Here is a 19,083-nt window from a genome sequence, read left to right on the forward strand (position 1 = left end):
TAGAAGGAAGACTCTTTTCTAAAGTTCAAGTGATCATGATTTCAGTGCAGACACACATTTACATGAAACAGGAACAGGCTATTTTTAAAATATTAATCTACTAAAAAAGTCGAAGAAAGGAACATCATACTTTACCAGTCAGTAGTACAGAGGGAAACAGAAATGAGAAAAGGGAATGGGAATGGCAGTGCATTCTGGGGAGGATAGCATCTATATCAACATTAGCATCAATATCTATCTGCTTTCACCAGACACTTTTGCATCCAAAATGAATCAAGTACACACAAAAGTTGCCCTGTGCGCAGCCACAGTTTGATAATGGAACACTGCAAATCATTTCACCTTCACAGAATATTTAAGATCATCTAGAAAAATGTTTCCTATCTTACTGCAATTCGATCTGATTCCAGCAATTAATAAAAACACGTTTTTATATTATCCTTATCCATACAAATGATGCCCCAAAGCTGCAAAACGACGACCAAAATTCAAATAAACTTTAATAATTTTCTCTTGAAATCTACTTTATATTTCATTTCTGTCCACTTTTCAATAGCCTGCATAAACTATATACATATGAGCTAAAGGAAAGTTAAAGGACAATGTATATATTCCAAAAACTGTTTACATATTACATGCTAAAGGTAAAACATTTTTACTTTTTTGCAAGCCTTTATTTACAAGATAATTGATAATATTTCACAATTAGTTACAAGGGATCTGCAATAATGGAGAAGTATGAATTAAAACCTCTCAGTTCTCATTATCCCCTTTGTTATGGTTGATATGCATCTTGTAACATTTTGATAAACTATAGCCTACACACAGAGAATAACATAGGATGAATAGTAACAGAGGTGTACATTTGCATAGTGAGGCACATCCAGCGTACGGAAGAGGATTAGGGCAACACGTGAGCATTTTTGGTGTATTTGACCAAAAGTGACGTTTGAAAACATGTATTTCTCAGGAAAGAAATCCTAATTTTGAGGAAAAAAATCTTGATTGTCAGTATTTTTTGATCAGAATTCAAAGAAAATGTCACCTCTGGTCAGATCTGGGGAAGAAATTTCACATGGCGCTAATCATCTTCCGTACAAGCAAGTTTTAAAACAGACAAACAAACAAAGAAAAAATATAAACGTAACATTTTGGTCACATTTAAAGGCACATAACATTAGCCTTTAGCTTTACTAAAAAAATCAATACATGATATCGTACAAATGCATGTTAATGACCAACTCATGAACAAAAGAACACATTATATTTATATTAAGTAATATCATATTAAACATATTAAACTGTGGTTATTCTCCTGATGTTCGTGGCAGTTTCCTCTGAGAGACACACCTGTGCCTGGCTCTCGTTGTGCAGAGACAGGCTGCTGGAGGACACCACATCAGGGACCTGAACACACCATTACAGTTACCTTTAGTGACAGTAAAACAGCTCATTTTCTGCAACGTTGCATATCATTAACAATCACATAGATTCTTATCCTTAAACCTTTTTCCTACATAAGTGCTGCAGTGACACTGTGTGAGATTTGGTGTGTAGCGGTTCACAGTGTCCCGCGGCAGGTGGAAATAAGTGACACATTTATTACCTGAAGATAAGGTAATCGTCCTATTACACAAACTCAGAGTCATTACAACACAGACAGTGAATCAGAGCTGAACTTGTGACCTTAACAGCAACAGCAGATGTAATTGGAAAACAGGCAACCTAAACTAGTACTCATTTATTATTGGTTGATACCAGTACATAACGAGAGATAGCAACACGGTGAGGTATCCAGAATCAATACATCATTATGTTTTCGTTGATTTCAGGATCTGCAGCTGTAGGCTAGGGGGCTAATGATGTGCCTGAACTCCTCCATTGGACACCTTTGTTTACTTAAGGAACATCGTGACATCACTATGTAACACTTGCACTTCTATTGGCTAACACTCCAACACATTGTACATGATAGTCTAAGGGACGGGACATCTCTTAGCGGTTGACCAATCACAACAAAGCCAGCCAGTTAACCAATCAGAGCAGACTGGGCTCTGGTTGCAGAAACAGGGTGAAAATAGATGCTGCAGCACAGGCAGTATGAGAAAAATAAAGAGCTTTTTGAACATTAAAGCAAGGAGACATGTAGAGACACTAAATACAAATATGAAATCTGACCATGAGCAGAATAGGGCCTCTTTAAGTTAAAAACACACAATTACAATGACCTTACATGTGGCCCCTACAACAGGTAAGGCCTAGAAAAACCCCTGATGCACAATGAGTTCATAATCTTTGACAAGCTAGAATAATGTCAGGGCAAGAGCATTATTTGCAGACATAAAATTAATAACTGTGTGTCTCAGTAAGGCCTCAATTCAGGATGGAGACGCCTAAAGTGCCCTCCAATGCTAAAAATAGGGCCATGAAATGCCAAAAAGCATTCTATTCCACATTTCTGTCAGAGAGCATGACGGGGGGCCAGCGGTGGTGCAACAGCAAAGCAGTTTCTTCTCACCACACGAGGAGGTGGCAGAAAATCCAACTGCAGAATTAGCATTTTTCAGCTGCAGTCGACCTTTACGAGGTCTATATGTGTCTCTTTATTTCTTTCTCACTCTCTCTGCCCTCCCACCTTCTCTTACCTTGAGAAAGCTGACAAAGTCCTGCTGCTGCCTACGAGTTTCCAGGTTTAGCTCGTTGTAAACTGGATCTGCAGGGTGAGAAACAGCATTTTATCCTGATCTTATCTCACAATTTGGATGTTAAGCAGCTTAATAGTACTAAATAGGCATTTTAATGGCTCAGAAGTAAAGTACACTCAGCATCCTGGGTTTAAAAATCCATCTGTTGTTTCTCTCTGAGATAAAAATATCTAAATATGATACGCCCGATTTTTAATCCTACATATAATGGGATTTATGGCTGCTCAACTGACCATTTGCAAGTAGTTTCTTTAAGTATGTTTTACTGTTAGTCCTGGGTTTCAGTTAAATCATCCGAAGAATCAGCTCCTATCGTCTTTTTCTAACCGAAGGAAGTTTCCTATCTACGGTGGCCGACCCTTGCAGATGAACTACAATGGCCCAAAACACTTCTATTAGGAGAGACGAGCTGCACTCTCAGAAACAATGCACTTATAGAAACACACACGTGCAAGTAATGACATTTCTTCACCAACTTGACACAACATGCATCATTTAAAAAAAGCGCTGCATCAATGAAACTCTGCAAATGCAAAACACTGCATACAAATCATAGACGGAAAGCCAACTTTATAATCCCCGAACGTCAACAGGCCGCTCCAGTCCCAGATGTGCGCATCACTTTTTAGTGTCCCCTAGTTCCCGCTGTGTTTTGAGCTTCTTGCAGTATTTTGTATTTGCAGCGTTTTGTTTATGCAGCGCTTTGAGTAAACGCTACGCATTTCCCTTTTCCTTTTCGCACCTACTGGCCACCATAGTTAGGAACCCTACTGAGAGAAATTGAGAATTTGTCCGCAACCCTCTCCTTCACTTCTTTCCTTAACCCTGTGACGTCTTTCCTGAGGTTAAGGTATAGTGGTTACGAAAAGACATAAGAGCTGATTTGATTTTACTGTTCGATCACAGCCATTGTGATTAATTGTAATTGATAGTTGCAATAATTCCCTCTCTCACCTGTGGGGCCCTCACTCGAGTATCCCAGGTTGACCTTCCCCCCTCTCGCCTCAGCAACCGAGGTTCTCCCACTCACTGATTGGTCGAGCCTGCAAATGGCCAGATAAGCGGTCCAATAGAAAGCATTTAAACATTTAGCTGAGATACGCAGAGGCAGACCATTTTCTTTTCTCACAAAGCTACAGTATATGAGGCACCTCTGTGCTGTTTTCTTCATAAAGTGATTTGACGGATAAAAAAAATTAACATCATCGTTTTTCAGTGAATTTTATTAGAGGGGAAGCTATAAAATGTGTCTCAGCTGCCGAGACAAATAATGCATAATAAATCTGCTTCTTAAATGAGCCGAGGACAATTTGAATCTTAATTAAGTTGTGAAAAAATGTAATGACTATTTCAAACTCATGTCTTCAATTTTCTTTTATAATGAGGAGCAATAAAACCCCATTCATTACTATAAAATTAACATGTAATCCATTACAATCACGAGTTACATGCACACATAATTATCAGTAACCTTATCTATCAAAATATAGAAGAAATTAAACCTCCATTCGACTTCTTTGTTTACTTCCGGAACATGGTGACATCACTATGGATCACATTGTACGTGATAGGCTAAGGGGCGGGACATCTCTAAGAGGTTGACCAATCACAACAGAGCCTGCCAGCTAACCAATCAGAGCAGACTGGGCTCTGGTTTCAGACAGAGGGTGAAAAGAGGTCCTGCAGCACAGGCAGTGTGAGAAAAATAAAGAGCTTTTTGAACATTAAAGCAAGGAGACAAAATAAGAATATGAACCTGAAAATGAACAGAATATGTCCTGTTTAAGTGTATTATGTAACACAACAGAACAATATGACCTTTCCATGAAGAAACCAAGATATTTAGTGTCAAACATGTTTCCTTTTAAATGATATTGCTAAAAGAATTACGGCAGTACGTACCTATGATATATTGATCTTTATTTGAACATGTGTTGTAACCAAGTAATACCCATTCTTTGAAAAATGTACCAGTAATCTGATTAGGTGTATTTTGTATGTAACTGTAAGTGAGTACAGTTTCCTTTTCTTCAAATCCTTATTACATGTAATCCATTACTCCCTGAACCTGCATATTCCCTTATTTGAAGAATAAAACTGGAGCTCATTACAGCTGTGACTCCATGACTCTCTCTCACAGTTTATCGGCAGCTTTTCTCTCCTCGGGTCACAATTGATCTTAACGTTATTTTCATTAGTTTGAAAAGTGGAGAAAATCCAATGTTTTCAATGTTTTTAAAAAACAGCCTCGTAAAGCAGAAGAAGCAGAGCTCTTCAATCTTACCATATTGCCGCCTCCTGTGGGCTCGGCTCTGAAAGGTAAAAACAAGAGGCATTAACTTTAAAGAAATATTACGAGCCGTGAGCATCTTTAACTTTATTATTCTCAGTACATTGACCACAAATCCATTGTGCTTGCTCAGTGCGTTTGCAGCAATATGAAAGCTGTAAATGTCCCTGTGTTTATTAGTTTTGGATTCTGCAGTAATATCATCGCCTTCAGTCAGTGTGCAATCCAACAGTGAAAGCTGGAGTTGAGTGTTAATGAGTTTTGTTGCACAGCTTTGCCAAAGGTCCTCCTTGCCACGGTGAAAACACACAACAATATAACAATGGTGCAGATGGTGCACACGCCTCAGGAGACGTATAAACTGCTCCTTTTACAGGGAGAGGAATTGCCTTAGTCATTATATTTTAAATCCCTGCTGTCATGCTGGCCAAAGACTTTGAGGGTGACTTTATAAGATCCCTTTTTTAGCCCAATAATTACAAAGCATACATTTCTCCCCATTGAGGTGGATTACTCAAAGAAGAGCTTAGTGGCTAGGAGGCATGTCACATCCTCTAACATGTGAAACATCCTCGTGAAGTTAATTTAGACGAAGAATCAGACGTCTCAGGTGCAGAATCAGCCGCCGCAGGAGAAAGGTCACACCTGCTTTATGATAATCCCTTAGCTCTAAACCTGTGCCATGATTCGCAATGGTCCTGCATCAGTCATGGGGATTACATTGACTTCCAAATGTGTGATTCAGGGAAACTTTTTTGCTATCACGCACAAACAGGCCTCCTCCGCCTCATCGTGCTACAGAACAACGATCCCCTTTGGAGATTCTTCTCCCCTGGTCACACTACTTTAGCGCTACGACTTGGCAAAGCATCGGCCTCTCTGTTTGGGGAGGTGACAAAGAGTGTGGACTCATCACAAATGATCTGGGTTGTGAGCACTATCGGGAATGAGAGAATAGCGTCAATTCACCTTATGTAGCCCCACCCCCTTTCCCACTTCCGTTTCAAACGTGTGTGTCTTTGCTCTGTGTCTCAGCATTGTAAACAATTAATTGAATTCAATATTATTTACAGTTACTCTTCAGTGATTGGTCAACAGTACTACATGCTATGTTTTTTAAGCAGACCAGGCACTCTCATCTATCCGTCTGTCTGTCTGTCTGTCTGTCTGTCTGTCTGTCTGTCTGTCTGTCTGTCTGTCTGTCTGTCTGTCTGTCTGTCTGTCTGTCTGTCTGTCTGTCTGTCTGTCTGTCTGTCTGTCTGTCTGTCTGTCTGTCTGTCTGTCTGTCTGTCTGTCTGTCTGTCTGTGTATCTGTCTATCTATCTATCAGTCTCTGTAGTGGCCTATGGCTTATATGTTACCTAAAGGCCACCGTAGTTTCAAAATTGAAGGACATTCAATTGGATTCAATCTGCAACCTCACCGCAGATGCCGCTGAATCCTACACAGTAGACCTTTTAAATGAGAAAACAAGCCGTGGCCAAAAGCTTAATGTTTTACAGTTAACATGCTAACCCATCTGGCAGGATCCCACTGTGAGTCAGGACCTCAAGTTCCCCGAGGTACAGAATCTGTGAGTGTACCAGCAGCTTTAATCCTTTTAGCACACAGGTTGATTGCTTGACCAAGGTCGCCACATCCCAACAAGCAATGGTCAACCCCTCTGCACATCTCAATGCCCGTTATCGGTACACACTTTAGATATAAACCTATTCCCAAGGGATACTCACAACAACGGTCTAATTGAACGTTTTAACTGCTTTAACTCCCTCCTGGTTGGTCTACCTGCAAGTGCCATCCAACCTCTGCAGCTCATTGGGAAACCAGTAACCCAACTGATCTTTAACCACTCCAAGTTTTCCCTCAATGCACCGCTCCTCTTTTCCCTTCTCTGGCTGCCCAAATCTGCTTCAAGACACTGGTACTGGACTACCGTGCTGTGAAATGATCTGGTCCTTCTTTCATCCAGGACATGGTTAAACCATTGAGTTCAGGACAGCAGAAAGTCTACACATCTTCTATTGCCAAACTCTCCTGTTTCCATTGCACTTTGGGCAATAAAAATAACAAAGTATATCTCTTCTGTAAGTAGCACTCAAAGTAAAGCTAATGCAGTAGTACTTCATCCTGTTGGGTTTATAGAAAGGAAATGTACCTTCAGGATTCTTGCTCTCGAGTTTGTTTCTGTATGGTTGAATGCATGTCTGTTTTTATGTAACTGTAAGGGAATACAGTTAGCTTTTCTTGTATCCTGATAATGTTATCCTCCTACATGTAATCTGTTACTCCCCAAGCCCAAAACTGAAATATCATTGCAGCATTTCTTTCTAAAGAAATAGGGTTAAAATGATTTGCCCTTCTGTTTGAATTGTCCCAGTTTTCCTTGGATTTCACACCCTGAAGTCATGCAGTACACACACTACTCTTTCTAACCTTTGTGCTGCTGCTTTTTTCCAAAGAAGAACAAACTCTCTGTGCTGACAACTAATGTTCTTCCTTTGTTAGAAAATATACTGCGTGCCCTTGGTGAAGGCCAGTGTGGGGTAGTGTAGAGTCACAGCATGTTACCGCCCCATTTTCTGCATTATATTTTAATCAACTGGAAAAACTGTAGGGGGTGGTGACGTTTTTTTTTTTTGTTGGAGCAATTTAAGTAAAAGAGAAATGCATACTTGCTTGTCTCCTGTGTTGGTAGCAGAGGATAGTGCAGATGCAGAGCAGGATGAGCAGCAGAATCGCAGAGAGGGAGGCCGTCACTGCCAGAGGCGCCGTGCAGCCGTCCTCCTGCTGCACCACCTCTGCAACTGAAGAGAGGAAGTCACATTTGGGTAAGAGAAACGCTGAAGCAGTGTTGTTACTCTGCAATCCAATCACAGAGATGCAGACACAGTGTAAAGAAAGCCGTGTTCAATTTGCTTTCCATTTGAAGTGGTGTGCCTCAGGGTTTTTGCAGAGTAGATCTAAAAAACAACTAGAATTACAAATGGAACATTAATAAGATGATAATGCAGTATTTGTATTTGAGGCTCTGTGATGCAAACTCATGCAGTTTTTGATCTGGGAGCTTCCTTCTGTTAAACTCTCCCCTTCAGTAATAATGCTTCACATGCTTTCCAGAAAACAGAAATGGGGAAAGAACAAAGTGAAACACACAAAGAGAGACGGATTAAACAAGAGAGAAGGAATGAAGAGACAGAAAACCAAACTAGGACGGAGCAAAGAGACTCTTCACTGTATATTTATGTATAAAAAAGCCCAGCAGTGGCTCAGTCAGTAGGGGCTTGGACTGGGAATCGTAGGGTCGCCGGTTCAAGTCCCCGAACAGACTTGAAATATGGAAAGTGGACTGCTACTTGGAGAGGTCCCAGTTCACCTCCTAGGCCCTGCTGTGGTGCCCTTGAGCAAGGCACCGGACACTTCCAATCCCCCCTCCCCATTGCTCCCCGGGCGCTGCACGATAGCTGCCCACTGCTCCTAGTACTAGGATGGGTTAAATGCAGAGGACCAATTTCACTGTGTGTGCTCTGCTGTATGCATGTATGTGACAAATAAAGAGGGTTTCATCCTCCAATTCTATCTAGGGTTTCATCCTCCGATTCTATCTTTAAAAATGTAATCTGTGGTCTGAGCATCACAATATAAAAGTAATGTGACTTGATTACTTTCCGCTACTTTTGGATTAACTCAATATCAAATGCATAGACATTTCTTCTCTTTTTTATTTAGTTGCATTGCATTTCGATGCTGTTGTGATTGGTCAACCGCTGAGAGGTGTCCCGCCCCTTAGCCTATCATGTGCAATGTGTTGGAGCGCTAGCCAATAGAAGTGTGAGTGTTACATAGTGACGTCACCATGTTCCGGGGGTAAACAAAGGAGTCTAATGGAGGCGTTTCAGGTACACACAAGGATTTTAGCCTTTGCAGACCATTTACATGCATACAGACCTATATAATACACTACAGGAAAGGGAAAACCCCCCAAAAGCATAATAGGGCCTCTTTAAGTAGAAAACATCTTATTGATATATGATCAGGTCACATTAGTTTTATATCGTTATACACAGATTTTTTTAAATGTTCCCTGTAGCGGAATCCATTTCCAACCCTGAAGCAAGGACAGAGCAAAGATGTTATGTTATTTAATGAAAAACCCAATGAATTCGTCCTCTCACCCACTGTGAGGCGGACGCTGCTCTTCAGTGGTGTGGGGAGTGCAGATACAGAGGCCAGACAATCCACATAAGAGCTCTTCACTGCTGTAACGCTGAGGTTACTGGTCACAGTGAAGAGGCTCTCCCCCGACTCTTCACTGCTGATGTTGTAATCATCCCGGCTCACCTTAGAGAGAGAGATAATTCGTTTTATTTATATTCTGTTTGCTCATTTGGATGGGTGGACATCTAACCAGACAGGATGTAGCTGTTATTCTGTGAAGAGCTGAACCAAAAGTGAAAATACAAAACAATTGATATTTTGCATGTTGTATACATAGTGCTTTCTACAGTGGTCGACAGGTGCAAACAGGCTAAAACACTTCCATCAAGTGAAACGCAATTCTTCTTTATCAACTTGTCAACACACTCTTGCTAATTTTACCAAAGTAAATAATGTGTCTTCCATCTCTGGCTGCGACCATATTTGTTTTTGAATTGCTGAGCCTTAAAAAGCCTGGGCTCCCCGGAGATGTCACATCTGTTTCATCTGTTTTCAGATTTGTATCCAGACAATTGAGCGGTGCATTCACTGGCTGTAGTTCACACCAGTGTAATGAAGCTTAATACCATTAGAACCAGACAATTACACTTGAGAACATTTGACAGCAGCGTGTACTTTTCAGATGCAATAAATGGTAATAACTTGATGTTGTCTTGACCCCTGTAAAAGCAGAGGACAGATTCCTAAAGCGTGTTGAAGAGAAACTGAAAGCCTGAAAATTATAATGCACCTTATCTGGCTCGGCACAGGCACACAATTACAGCATGTACTTATTTCTAGGAGCACTTAAAATGAACATGGTTTGAGTGAAAATATTCACAAAGAGGTTTACGATGTTATTTAATTTAGAAATTGACAAAACAAAATGTGTCTCTTGTAATGCTGTAAACCAAATGCAGCTGAGAGTACTGCACTTCAGGTCTTTGGGGAAATATGGGTTTATAAAAATATAATGTTGTCGCAGACACTATGAACCATTATCTGTGGTTAAATACACGTTTTCATATCATGTTCCTTTTCCTGTGATGTTTTTTTTGGACCTACAAAAGTATATTATTTCCTCTGAGTTTTAAGTCTTCAAGAGAAAAAAATGTCAGCATATTATATTTTGACTTTTTCTGACCTACAACGTGTTTTATGATTTTTCTTCAACATACTATACATAACATTAAAGTTTAATTTGAGAGAAGTTTAAGACATTAAGGTTTGGTCCTGGTGGTTCCTGTTAGCCTGGCTTGTGTACAGTTACAGGACAAAAACTGCTTTGTGTTGTTGAGTCAAAGTGGTAACAGACATGTTTGTTAGCTAACGATGCCACAGAAATGTTTGGGTATTTATGTAATGGCTCGCTGCCATCACATTTAATATTAGTAAAACCCAAACACTAAAATCTACTTTGTGTCGGTGCATCACCCTATACGTTGAGGAGTTATTTCTAAATCAATCTGTGTGGCTTTTAGGCTCAGCATGTCCACTTGCTGCTTTGCTAGCGCTGCATTTAGTGTGATTAGTATGTTGCTTTTGGTCACCAATGCTATGAGTCTGACCGTTTGTCTACAAACACTCCAGTTACTCTTATTTTCTCTGGGTATTTTGGGTGTCTTTGCAATAGCAAACCATGAGGCTGTTGTCTAATATAAAATACTGTGGTGAGTTCTCAGACAGGCAGTACTGAGGGGGATAGGTGTACTCACTATTTTGTTATTCACATGCCATTGCAAAGTGGGTAGAGGGTACCATCCTGCAGCATGGCATTCAAACAGGACGGACTGACCCCTAAAAACCAGCTTGGTGTCCCCGACCGCTTTCACTCTGCCCTTTTCTGCAATCAGAAGAAAGTACATTAACAAACTGTATATGTCCTTGTTTATGAGCTTGCGTATGAATATGTACGAACCTTATAGGTTTATAAATACCTACAGCGGGAAGGAATATATGTTTTTCTGTTATGTGCATGCATATTTCTGTACCCAAAGATGAGCAACACCTCTCCAGATAGCCCGCTCGATTACACAAGACGGATTTCCTTCATCCCGGGTGATTGATCGCATGTCTCCAAGTCTCAATTGCCTGACAAATGCTTCTCTCTTCTCCCCTTCATCTTCTTCCCTGCCAGCCAAATAAGCCACTTAAGGCCCAGAGAGATATAGTATCTCATATGTGAAGTCTATTGTCTGGCAGAATGAAAGTCGGTAGATGCAACAGACAATTGCTACAGACAGAAAGATAATCACAGAAGCTCCGGTGCTTTGTCTAAGCGGACGACATGTCTGTGTTGATTTAGGCTCAAATCCTCCGATGTTTTGTACGCATTATCGGCTGTCCCTTTTTCTCCAGGGGCTTTTATTTGACGCGTGACTTTTGAGTCATAAACATCGTACAGTCCAATTCTACGAAGAGCGAAGTCAGAGCTGTTGGATAAAGGTTGGCGGGCCTCATCTGCATTGACTGATGAGCGGGCAGATTGATACATCTGATCAGAGAAAGGGACAACATCAGCACTCTCTCCCTAAGCTCCAATTTAAGTGATCCCTGAAATAAGGTTTCGTAAGGTTGGTTAATCACTGTAGGGTAAAGACTTTCAGCTGCTGTTGCAGTCCGTGTGAGGCCGGGAGTCCTCAGATAACTCTGATCTGGTGATTTTTCTGCAGGGGAGCTTGCTGCTTTGAGACTTTTATATGTCTGTGTGCAGAACTCTTTCTTGCATGATAACCCATGGCCTGTGTGTGTGGGTGTGAATTCACTCCAATGAGAAGGGCACCGTGCCTCTACGGGCCAAACATCACAGGCCTGTTCGCTCTATGAGTTTTATTGAACACTTCTCCTTTTCTGCAGCCTTCAATGCAGACCCTGCTCAACAGTGCGTACAACCGTATTGATTTACTCAAGTGAAAGTGCAAGCGAGTGAGAGGAATAAGCAGGCAGGAGTGTGTTGTCATATTTACATCATCCTCAACCTGGACAATTAAAGCAGGCAGTGTTGACGATAGCATGCAGAGGCAGCCAGGCGGCGGTGGATTTGTGGCTCCGCTCCAGCAGTATATTTGAAGCTGCAGTACACAAATCACAGGCAGAGTTGCTGACTGTTAACTGGGCGTGCCAGGATGCACAATTAATTCAAAGGCTGTGTCAGGCCATAGTGATCCTGTGCGTCCCAACTCTAGGGCCTGATTCACCATGCACTACTGTTAATGGCTGCATATGTCAGTGGGGATTTGTGGCTTTGGCAGCAATGGAGGCTCTCTGCGTAATATATCGGAGGCGATGGGTCATTGGTTTTGTTTCCCCTTGCTTTTCTGCAGAGAGGATGTTTCCACGCAGATTTTTTTTTAGCTGAGTTGGGTTTGTACATACTGCAGGTGGAAATAACCTGAAGGTCAACAGAATCCAAACATGGCAATCTTTGAACTAAAAGCTAAACCAAAAATGTATCAGAGTGGGTCCCTATCATTCATTTAAATTAGGACCAAACATTTACATACCTTTCTCTGCTCTCCTTAAAACAGTTAGACTTCCCTCTCATCAGAAAAGAGGAACACATGAAGAGGTCCTATCCTGCTTTGTGGGGGTTTTCCCTTTCCTGGGGTGTGTTATATATTCCACTGGACTCCTTTGTTTACTTCCGTAACATAGTGACATCAATATGTAGCAATTCTGTTTGTAGATAGCGCTCCAACATATTGTACGTGACAAACTAACGGGCGGGACATCTTTAAACAGTTGACCAATCAGAGCAGACTGGGCTCTGGTTTCAGACAGAGGGTGAAAAGAGGAGCTGCAGCACAGAAAAATAAAGAGCTTTTTGAGCATTAAAGTGACAGTAGAGGCCCACCATACTGAAAAGGAACATAAAAGGGCCCCTTTAAACCCAGAGATGCTTACAAGTAATTTTTTTTAAGTAAAAGTCAAGTCTTTAGAGTCTGTGTCGATTATCTTATGATGTTATGAGCGATCTATCGTATGCTGCATGCCCTCCGGTCTGCTTGGAAAATTGCAAAGCTTTATCTAGAAGTTCAAAGCATGTACTTTATCATGACTCCCATAGCTATCAGTGCATTAAGGTTTTCACTGTACTGGAATTTTAATAAAAAACAAAAAAATATATTTATATTTTTCAACTTCAGGAAAAAATGAAGGGCATAACATTATTATTATTATTATTATTATTATTATTATTATTATTATTATTATTATTATTATTATTATTATTATTATTATTATTATTATTATCACTATTATTATTATTATCACTATTATTATTATTATTATTATTATTATTATTATTATTATCACTATTATTATTATTATCACTATTATTATTATTATTATTATTATTATTATCACTATTATTATTATTATTATTATTATTATTACTATTATTATTATTATTATTATTATCACTATTATTATTATTATTATTATTATTATTATCACTATTATTCTTATTATTATTATTATTATTATTATCACTATTATTATTATTATCACTATTATTATATATTTTTACAGTAGAATTTATGTAAAATTGTCACAAACTATCTTGTTCGAACTTTCTTTTTCTTTTTTTTTATTGGTTACTACTTACGGGGAAGTCCCAAGTTTGTTAATATGCTACAGAACTGTTGAGCTTGAGATATCAACAATAACTAACATAACTGCATAAAATGACTGATTCTTATCAAGCCTGGACTCTTTACTCTACAGCAACAGAGAGGAGAGAAGCTGCAGTGTGTAAATCCTGCTCTGCAGACCGGTTTGACTGGAGTCCACAGCTTTCCACCTGGAGGGCCAATCAATTCATATCCCCCTCCCCAACACACACACACACACACACACACACACACACACACACACACACACACACACACACACACACACACACACACACACACACACACACACACACACACACACACACACACACACACACACACACACACACACACACACACACTCACACTGTCATTGACAACCACAGTCACAGAGAGGAAGCATCAACCATGTCTGAGCCACTGTACTCCTCCACACAGCCCATCAGATGATTTCCCTCAATAGACGACGCTTTTTCAGAAAACCTTCACTCTTGAATCCACACTTCAAAGAAATTAAAATAAAGGCACTTTAATTAAGATTAGCCTTGAACACTGGGGGAAAATACTCTCTGTCTCTTTGTGTTTTAGAGACAGCAATGTAGGGGTGTGCAAAATGATAGCAGCTACACGACTTAAGCTTAGTCCCTACTCTTTTCACGCTTATTTTTGTCCCGTCAAGGTTAAGTGAATGTGTTTCTGCACTCTCAGTTTGAGATTGAGACTTCCCATCTGCAGGTAACACTTTGAAATCTCTTCAGCAGAAGTAAACACAATTTCTGTCGTCCTGCTTCAAATGTTGCAAACGAATGCACACACTCTGACACACACTCATACCTTGTACTAACAGGCTTGCTCTTCTCCTGTCGCTGCCCTGGAGGTCACAGGTCACTTGTCCCTCGTTGTTCCTCTCGGTTTTCTTCAGCACAAACACCCAGCTGTCTCCTGATGAGACGCTGCCTTTCTCTGCCGTCACGTTAGGGTTAACGGACGGCAGCAAGCCAAACTCCTTGGAGATGGTGAGCACCACCTCGCCGTTCAGCAACCACACCATGGCGGTCCACTTTGTTTTGGAGGGGCTGCAGGTGAACCGCGCCTCCTCCCCCCGCAGGACGGTCAGTGTTTCAGGGGACAGCCTCATCTTAGCTCCAACTGATAGAGTCCAAAAAGAAGCGGATGTAAAACACATTTATCTTCAATATGGAATAAAACAAATCAAGACTTCAGCTTGTGTGTTTATTCTTGGCGAAAGTTAGATAGAAAAGATTTATTCAACAATATATACAAAAATATTTTAACACCATTTTGTTTGTTTGATCCATACGAAACCCAAAATGTCTGGGGGTTAATAACTGGGTTGTTTTTTTTCTGTAGTGGTTTCTCGAGCTTTGTTGTTAGAGGAGTTTGTTAGCCGACCAGTAGAAAAACTATTTGTTTAGTCAAATGTGAGTCAAGATTTTTGGAGGACTGAATCTTAGGTATTTTTTTCCCTCAGTAATCGTGTACACATCTAAATCTTGCCCTGGTAGAGGACCAGAGAGAGAAAGAAAGAAAGAATAAATAAAGCCTTAGAGGATAAAGAGACAAAGAAAGACAATGACAGGACATCTCCCTAAATCTTTTTCTTAATGAGGCTGTCCAGATGGAGATGGGTGATTTGCCCGGGTGCATGAATGAGGGCAAACATTGGGATGAGGGATTTAGGGAAAAAATACCAACGAAAATTGGAGTGTGTAAAATAATCTCTAACTGTCGGCAGCCTGCGAAGCATTATTCTGCAGGGTGGCATAACCTGCAGTTTGATAAAGCCACAAGGACAGCATGATTAAAGCTGAAATAGAAAAAGTCTCCATGAGAAATCATACGACACTGTGAGGGCCTACTCTTCAACTACACACACAGAGACACAGCATTGCACTTTGATGGATGTTTACACCACAGAGGGGTGATGTATAACTGTGATACCTTCCACATTCAGCATGCAAATCATAAATTATGCATATGTTTGGGAAATTAGGCCTGAGAAATATCTAGGACATCCTATATGGAGATTAATTTTCTTTGCAATCAGAGAATTGCGTGTCTAATGAGCGTAATGTATGCATGCTCCTATTGGGACCATGAGTCCCCTTACCTCTGGCTAGACCTTACGGCCATTAGAAAGAAAATGTAGATAGATCACATGGCGCTAATCGGCGTGTGGGTTTATTTTAAAGCGTCCAGCTTTATGGCACAGCATGCATATCGCTGTACATTCACATTTCTGTCCTCGCACGCACCAACACTCAAACAAGCTGCTGTTTGTTCTGTGCTGAACCCTCACCTTGAATGCTGCATGAGAGGAGGAGCAGAAACAGAAAAAAGGAGTCCATGTTTAATCAGTCTGTCGAGTCAATCCATTGTTCAATGCTGCATGGACCTGAAACCAAAATAATTGAGTTATTCTCAGCCGGAGGAATACAAAGTACTTTTAATTAAGAAAATCAGTTTAGAAACATCTATTACAAGTGAAAGTCCTGCAGTCAGAATGATTCAGGAGTAAAAGACAGTATGAGCATATGAGTGCCAAAAGTGAATTTACTCATGCAGGATGGCCATTTTCAAAATAATGTAAATTTTTGTATTATTTTTGATGCATTAATGTGTTCAATTCAATGTGACAGAAACTAAAGGAAAAGCCTTTAAAAATAACGTTAGGTGCTGTATCATAGGGTGTGAATTTCACCAAGCGATCAATAAAGTTTATCCCAACCTATCATAATACATGGTGGAGTATATTTAGTTTTATTGAATCAAATCTTCAAAGCAGCAAATTAAATAAATGAAGTAAAAAGTACATTTTCAACTGAATTGAGGTCCGACATTGAAAAACTCATCAAAGTACAAGTCCCTCTAAGATGCATTTACACACATAGTTTTAGAGCTGTTGGCTTAGCTATAGTCCTTTAAAAATAACACATATATAAAGTGTAACATATATATTCAAATCCCAGAAATAAAATGAAGAAAGCTAAGGAAAGAAACTCATTTTTTAGACTTAAATTCTTGTTTTATTCATGCTGAGCTTCAATTGTCCTTTTGCATTCATGTCATTTCAAACCACATTAGGCTCAGTTTATTGCTTACACCGAAATGAGGCAATGCAATAAAGTCTGACCAATGTGAAGAGGCTAACCAATAAACTTTTAAACCACTTTGTGAAACAAATTAACAAAGTGCTTTACATACTATTTGTCAAAACCACGGATTTGACAAATAGCAAATCTGCATTGAAGTGTTTGAAGTGTTTAAATCTAGCTGTGAGAAAGATAACGTAAAAACTGAAGTAAAAAGAAAAAAGCATAGCATCTCCCTGGTTCCCTCCACAAAAAGCCCATGGGAATTTTCTATTGCTATCTGGATTATTGTAGAAAATAATCTCTGTGGCAAACACATTTTATGGTACTTACACGCTTTGTTCAACAGGATAATAAAATTATCAAGAAATAATAATAACACCACTTTGTGATTTCTGAAGCGTAAATGCAACTGCCAGAAATAAAAAGCTAACGCTAAGCTAGAAATGAAATGAAAATGTATACCGACCTGACTTCAGACTCAAAACCAAAAACACATTAGAAAAACAACAACAGCAACAATCATTAACATCTAGACCAGGGAACAGGAAGAGTTCAAATGCTTAATTATGTCCAGATTTTAGGACTTGTTTCTGCACTACTCTCACAGTCACAGTCAAAGGCATGATATTTATACACATGGAGAGAAATTAGAAAGTACTAGAAGAACAAAAATGATTTCAGTTTAGTTTTTTTTAGCTAACATATGTTTTCTGACATCCTGCACGTTATGTCTAACTGCAAATCGCCTTGACAGGACAGTAAAGCTTTGAATACAAGTGCAACAACTCAGGTCAGAGTATGATTACCACAAACCCCTAAGATCTTGTGTATAAATATCTAGCAGCATGCAGTTTCTTTTGACACACAGCAGAAAGCATCATCTCCTGAATAAACTCTTGAAGTTTAGTGAAATAATAATCATGAATCCCAAGCTGCTGGTGTGACTCACCTCAACCTGGTGTCTCTGTGGGTCAGCGGTAGGTGTCACAACCCGTGCATGTCAACGATGCTGCTCCTTCCTCGTACTCTCCCAAAACTTTCCAGTTAAATATTACCAGAAACTCAGGGGGAACTTTGCCCCGTGCTTCACACAGATGTAAATACAGAGTGACTCAGACTGCAAACAATGCCCCTCGTAAGGCTCCACTTCCCAGGGGGCTTTACAAGCAGACCTCCACCCTCTACAAAGAAATGGGTTTGGACAAACAGGAGGATGTGTCCATATGATAAAAATAGAAGAAATACTGAATATTTTTTTAACGATGACATGCTTCGATAACTTCAGTCACACTAGCAGCTTGATAGTTTTATCCAGAAGGAAATATCTCAACAACTTTTGGAGGGTTAGGAAATTAATTCATGTTCCCCAGGGGATGAACCCTAATGACTTTATTGGCAGTATTTTGGGCTTTTTTTTAATGAAATCTTGTTTTTTTATACTTTGATTATTTACTGGGGTTTTTTTTGTTGGCTGTATACCCATGCGGTTGACATTTGTAGACTTTGGTGCTTGAAAAACTTCCTGCAATAATTAAATTCTCATTAGCCCACTGGATATACAGGTAGGTATACAGTACTATATCATATTGGTAAATTCACAACCTGAAATTCGTTAAGGTTAAAGGTCATTTCTGAAGGATAATGTTTGGCCACATTCAATATGTGCAATATTTTGGTTATCAATACAGGAGAGCAGGTGTATTGAATACTTTGGACCTCAAATTCTGGAATAAGTTCTTCTGTTTTCTTGCAAAAAAAAAGCCGAAAATGATGAAAATCAGGTTGTTTTTTCTGTTTGTCTCCAGCAGCAGGAAACAGGGAATGGCCAGATGTTATTTAGTTTTAATCACGTTATGACCCTAATGACTTTATTGAAAGCATTTTGGGCTTTTTTTAATTAAATGTTTTTGTGTATTTCTAAGAAATGTGCTACAGACTTTCTCTGGCAATGCGGCTGATATTTGGAGTTTTGACTGAAGCACCCTGGCAACTATAGATTACGTAAAATTCACATTTTTATTTTGTTGGTTTTTGACCAACTTGCTGCAATAATAAGTAAAGTTTCAAAGAGATTGTTTTCATAACTGTTGGCTGGTGAGGCCTAATCTTGGGCACCATTAATATGTTTTTAAGTAAGCTTTATGTCACTTGTATTTTTGTTCAGT

General features: G+C 39.6%; 1 protein-coding gene across 3 annotated transcripts; it reads right to left on the minus strand.

Moving 5' to 3' along the window:
• Nucleotides 1–111: 111 nt before the first annotated feature.
• On the minus strand, nucleotides 112–18,002 carry igsf5b (immunoglobulin superfamily, member 5b). Of its 3 annotated transcripts, none has more exons than XM_063907114.1 (10): nucleotides 17,868–18,002; nucleotides 16,123–16,218; nucleotides 14,637–14,951; nucleotides 10,905–11,032; nucleotides 9,168–9,333; nucleotides 7,668–7,799; nucleotides 4,990–5,017; nucleotides 3,660–3,748; nucleotides 2,646–2,713; nucleotides 112–1,407 (listed from the first exon to the last, which is right to left on the minus strand). In XM_063907114.1, the coding sequence occupies exons 2-10, from the start codon at nucleotides 16,169–16,171 to the stop codon at nucleotides 1,297–1,299; spliced, it is 1,086 nt and encodes a 361-aa protein (XP_063763184.1). In that variant the 5' UTR covers nucleotides 16,172–16,218; nucleotides 17,868–18,002; the 3' UTR covers nucleotides 112–1,296. The 3 variants fall into 3 exon arrangements, with proteins under 3 accessions (XP_063763184.1, XP_063763185.1, XP_063763186.1); XM_063907115.1 differs by lacking the exon at nucleotides 17,868–18,002 and adding an exon at nucleotides 17,249–17,335; XM_063907116.1 differs by lacking the exons at nucleotides 9,168–9,333; nucleotides 10,905–11,032.
• Between the last annotated feature and the right edge of the window lie 1,081 nt (nucleotides 18,003–19,083).

The sequence above is a fragment of the Eleginops maclovinus genome, chromosome 18 (genome assembly GCF_036324505.1).
Source record: "Eleginops maclovinus isolate JMC-PN-2008 ecotype Puerto Natales chromosome 18, JC_Emac_rtc_rv5, whole genome shotgun sequence".
In the NCBI taxonomy this organism is placed as follows: domain Eukaryota; kingdom Metazoa; phylum Chordata; class Actinopteri; order Perciformes; family Eleginopidae; genus Eleginops; species Eleginops maclovinus.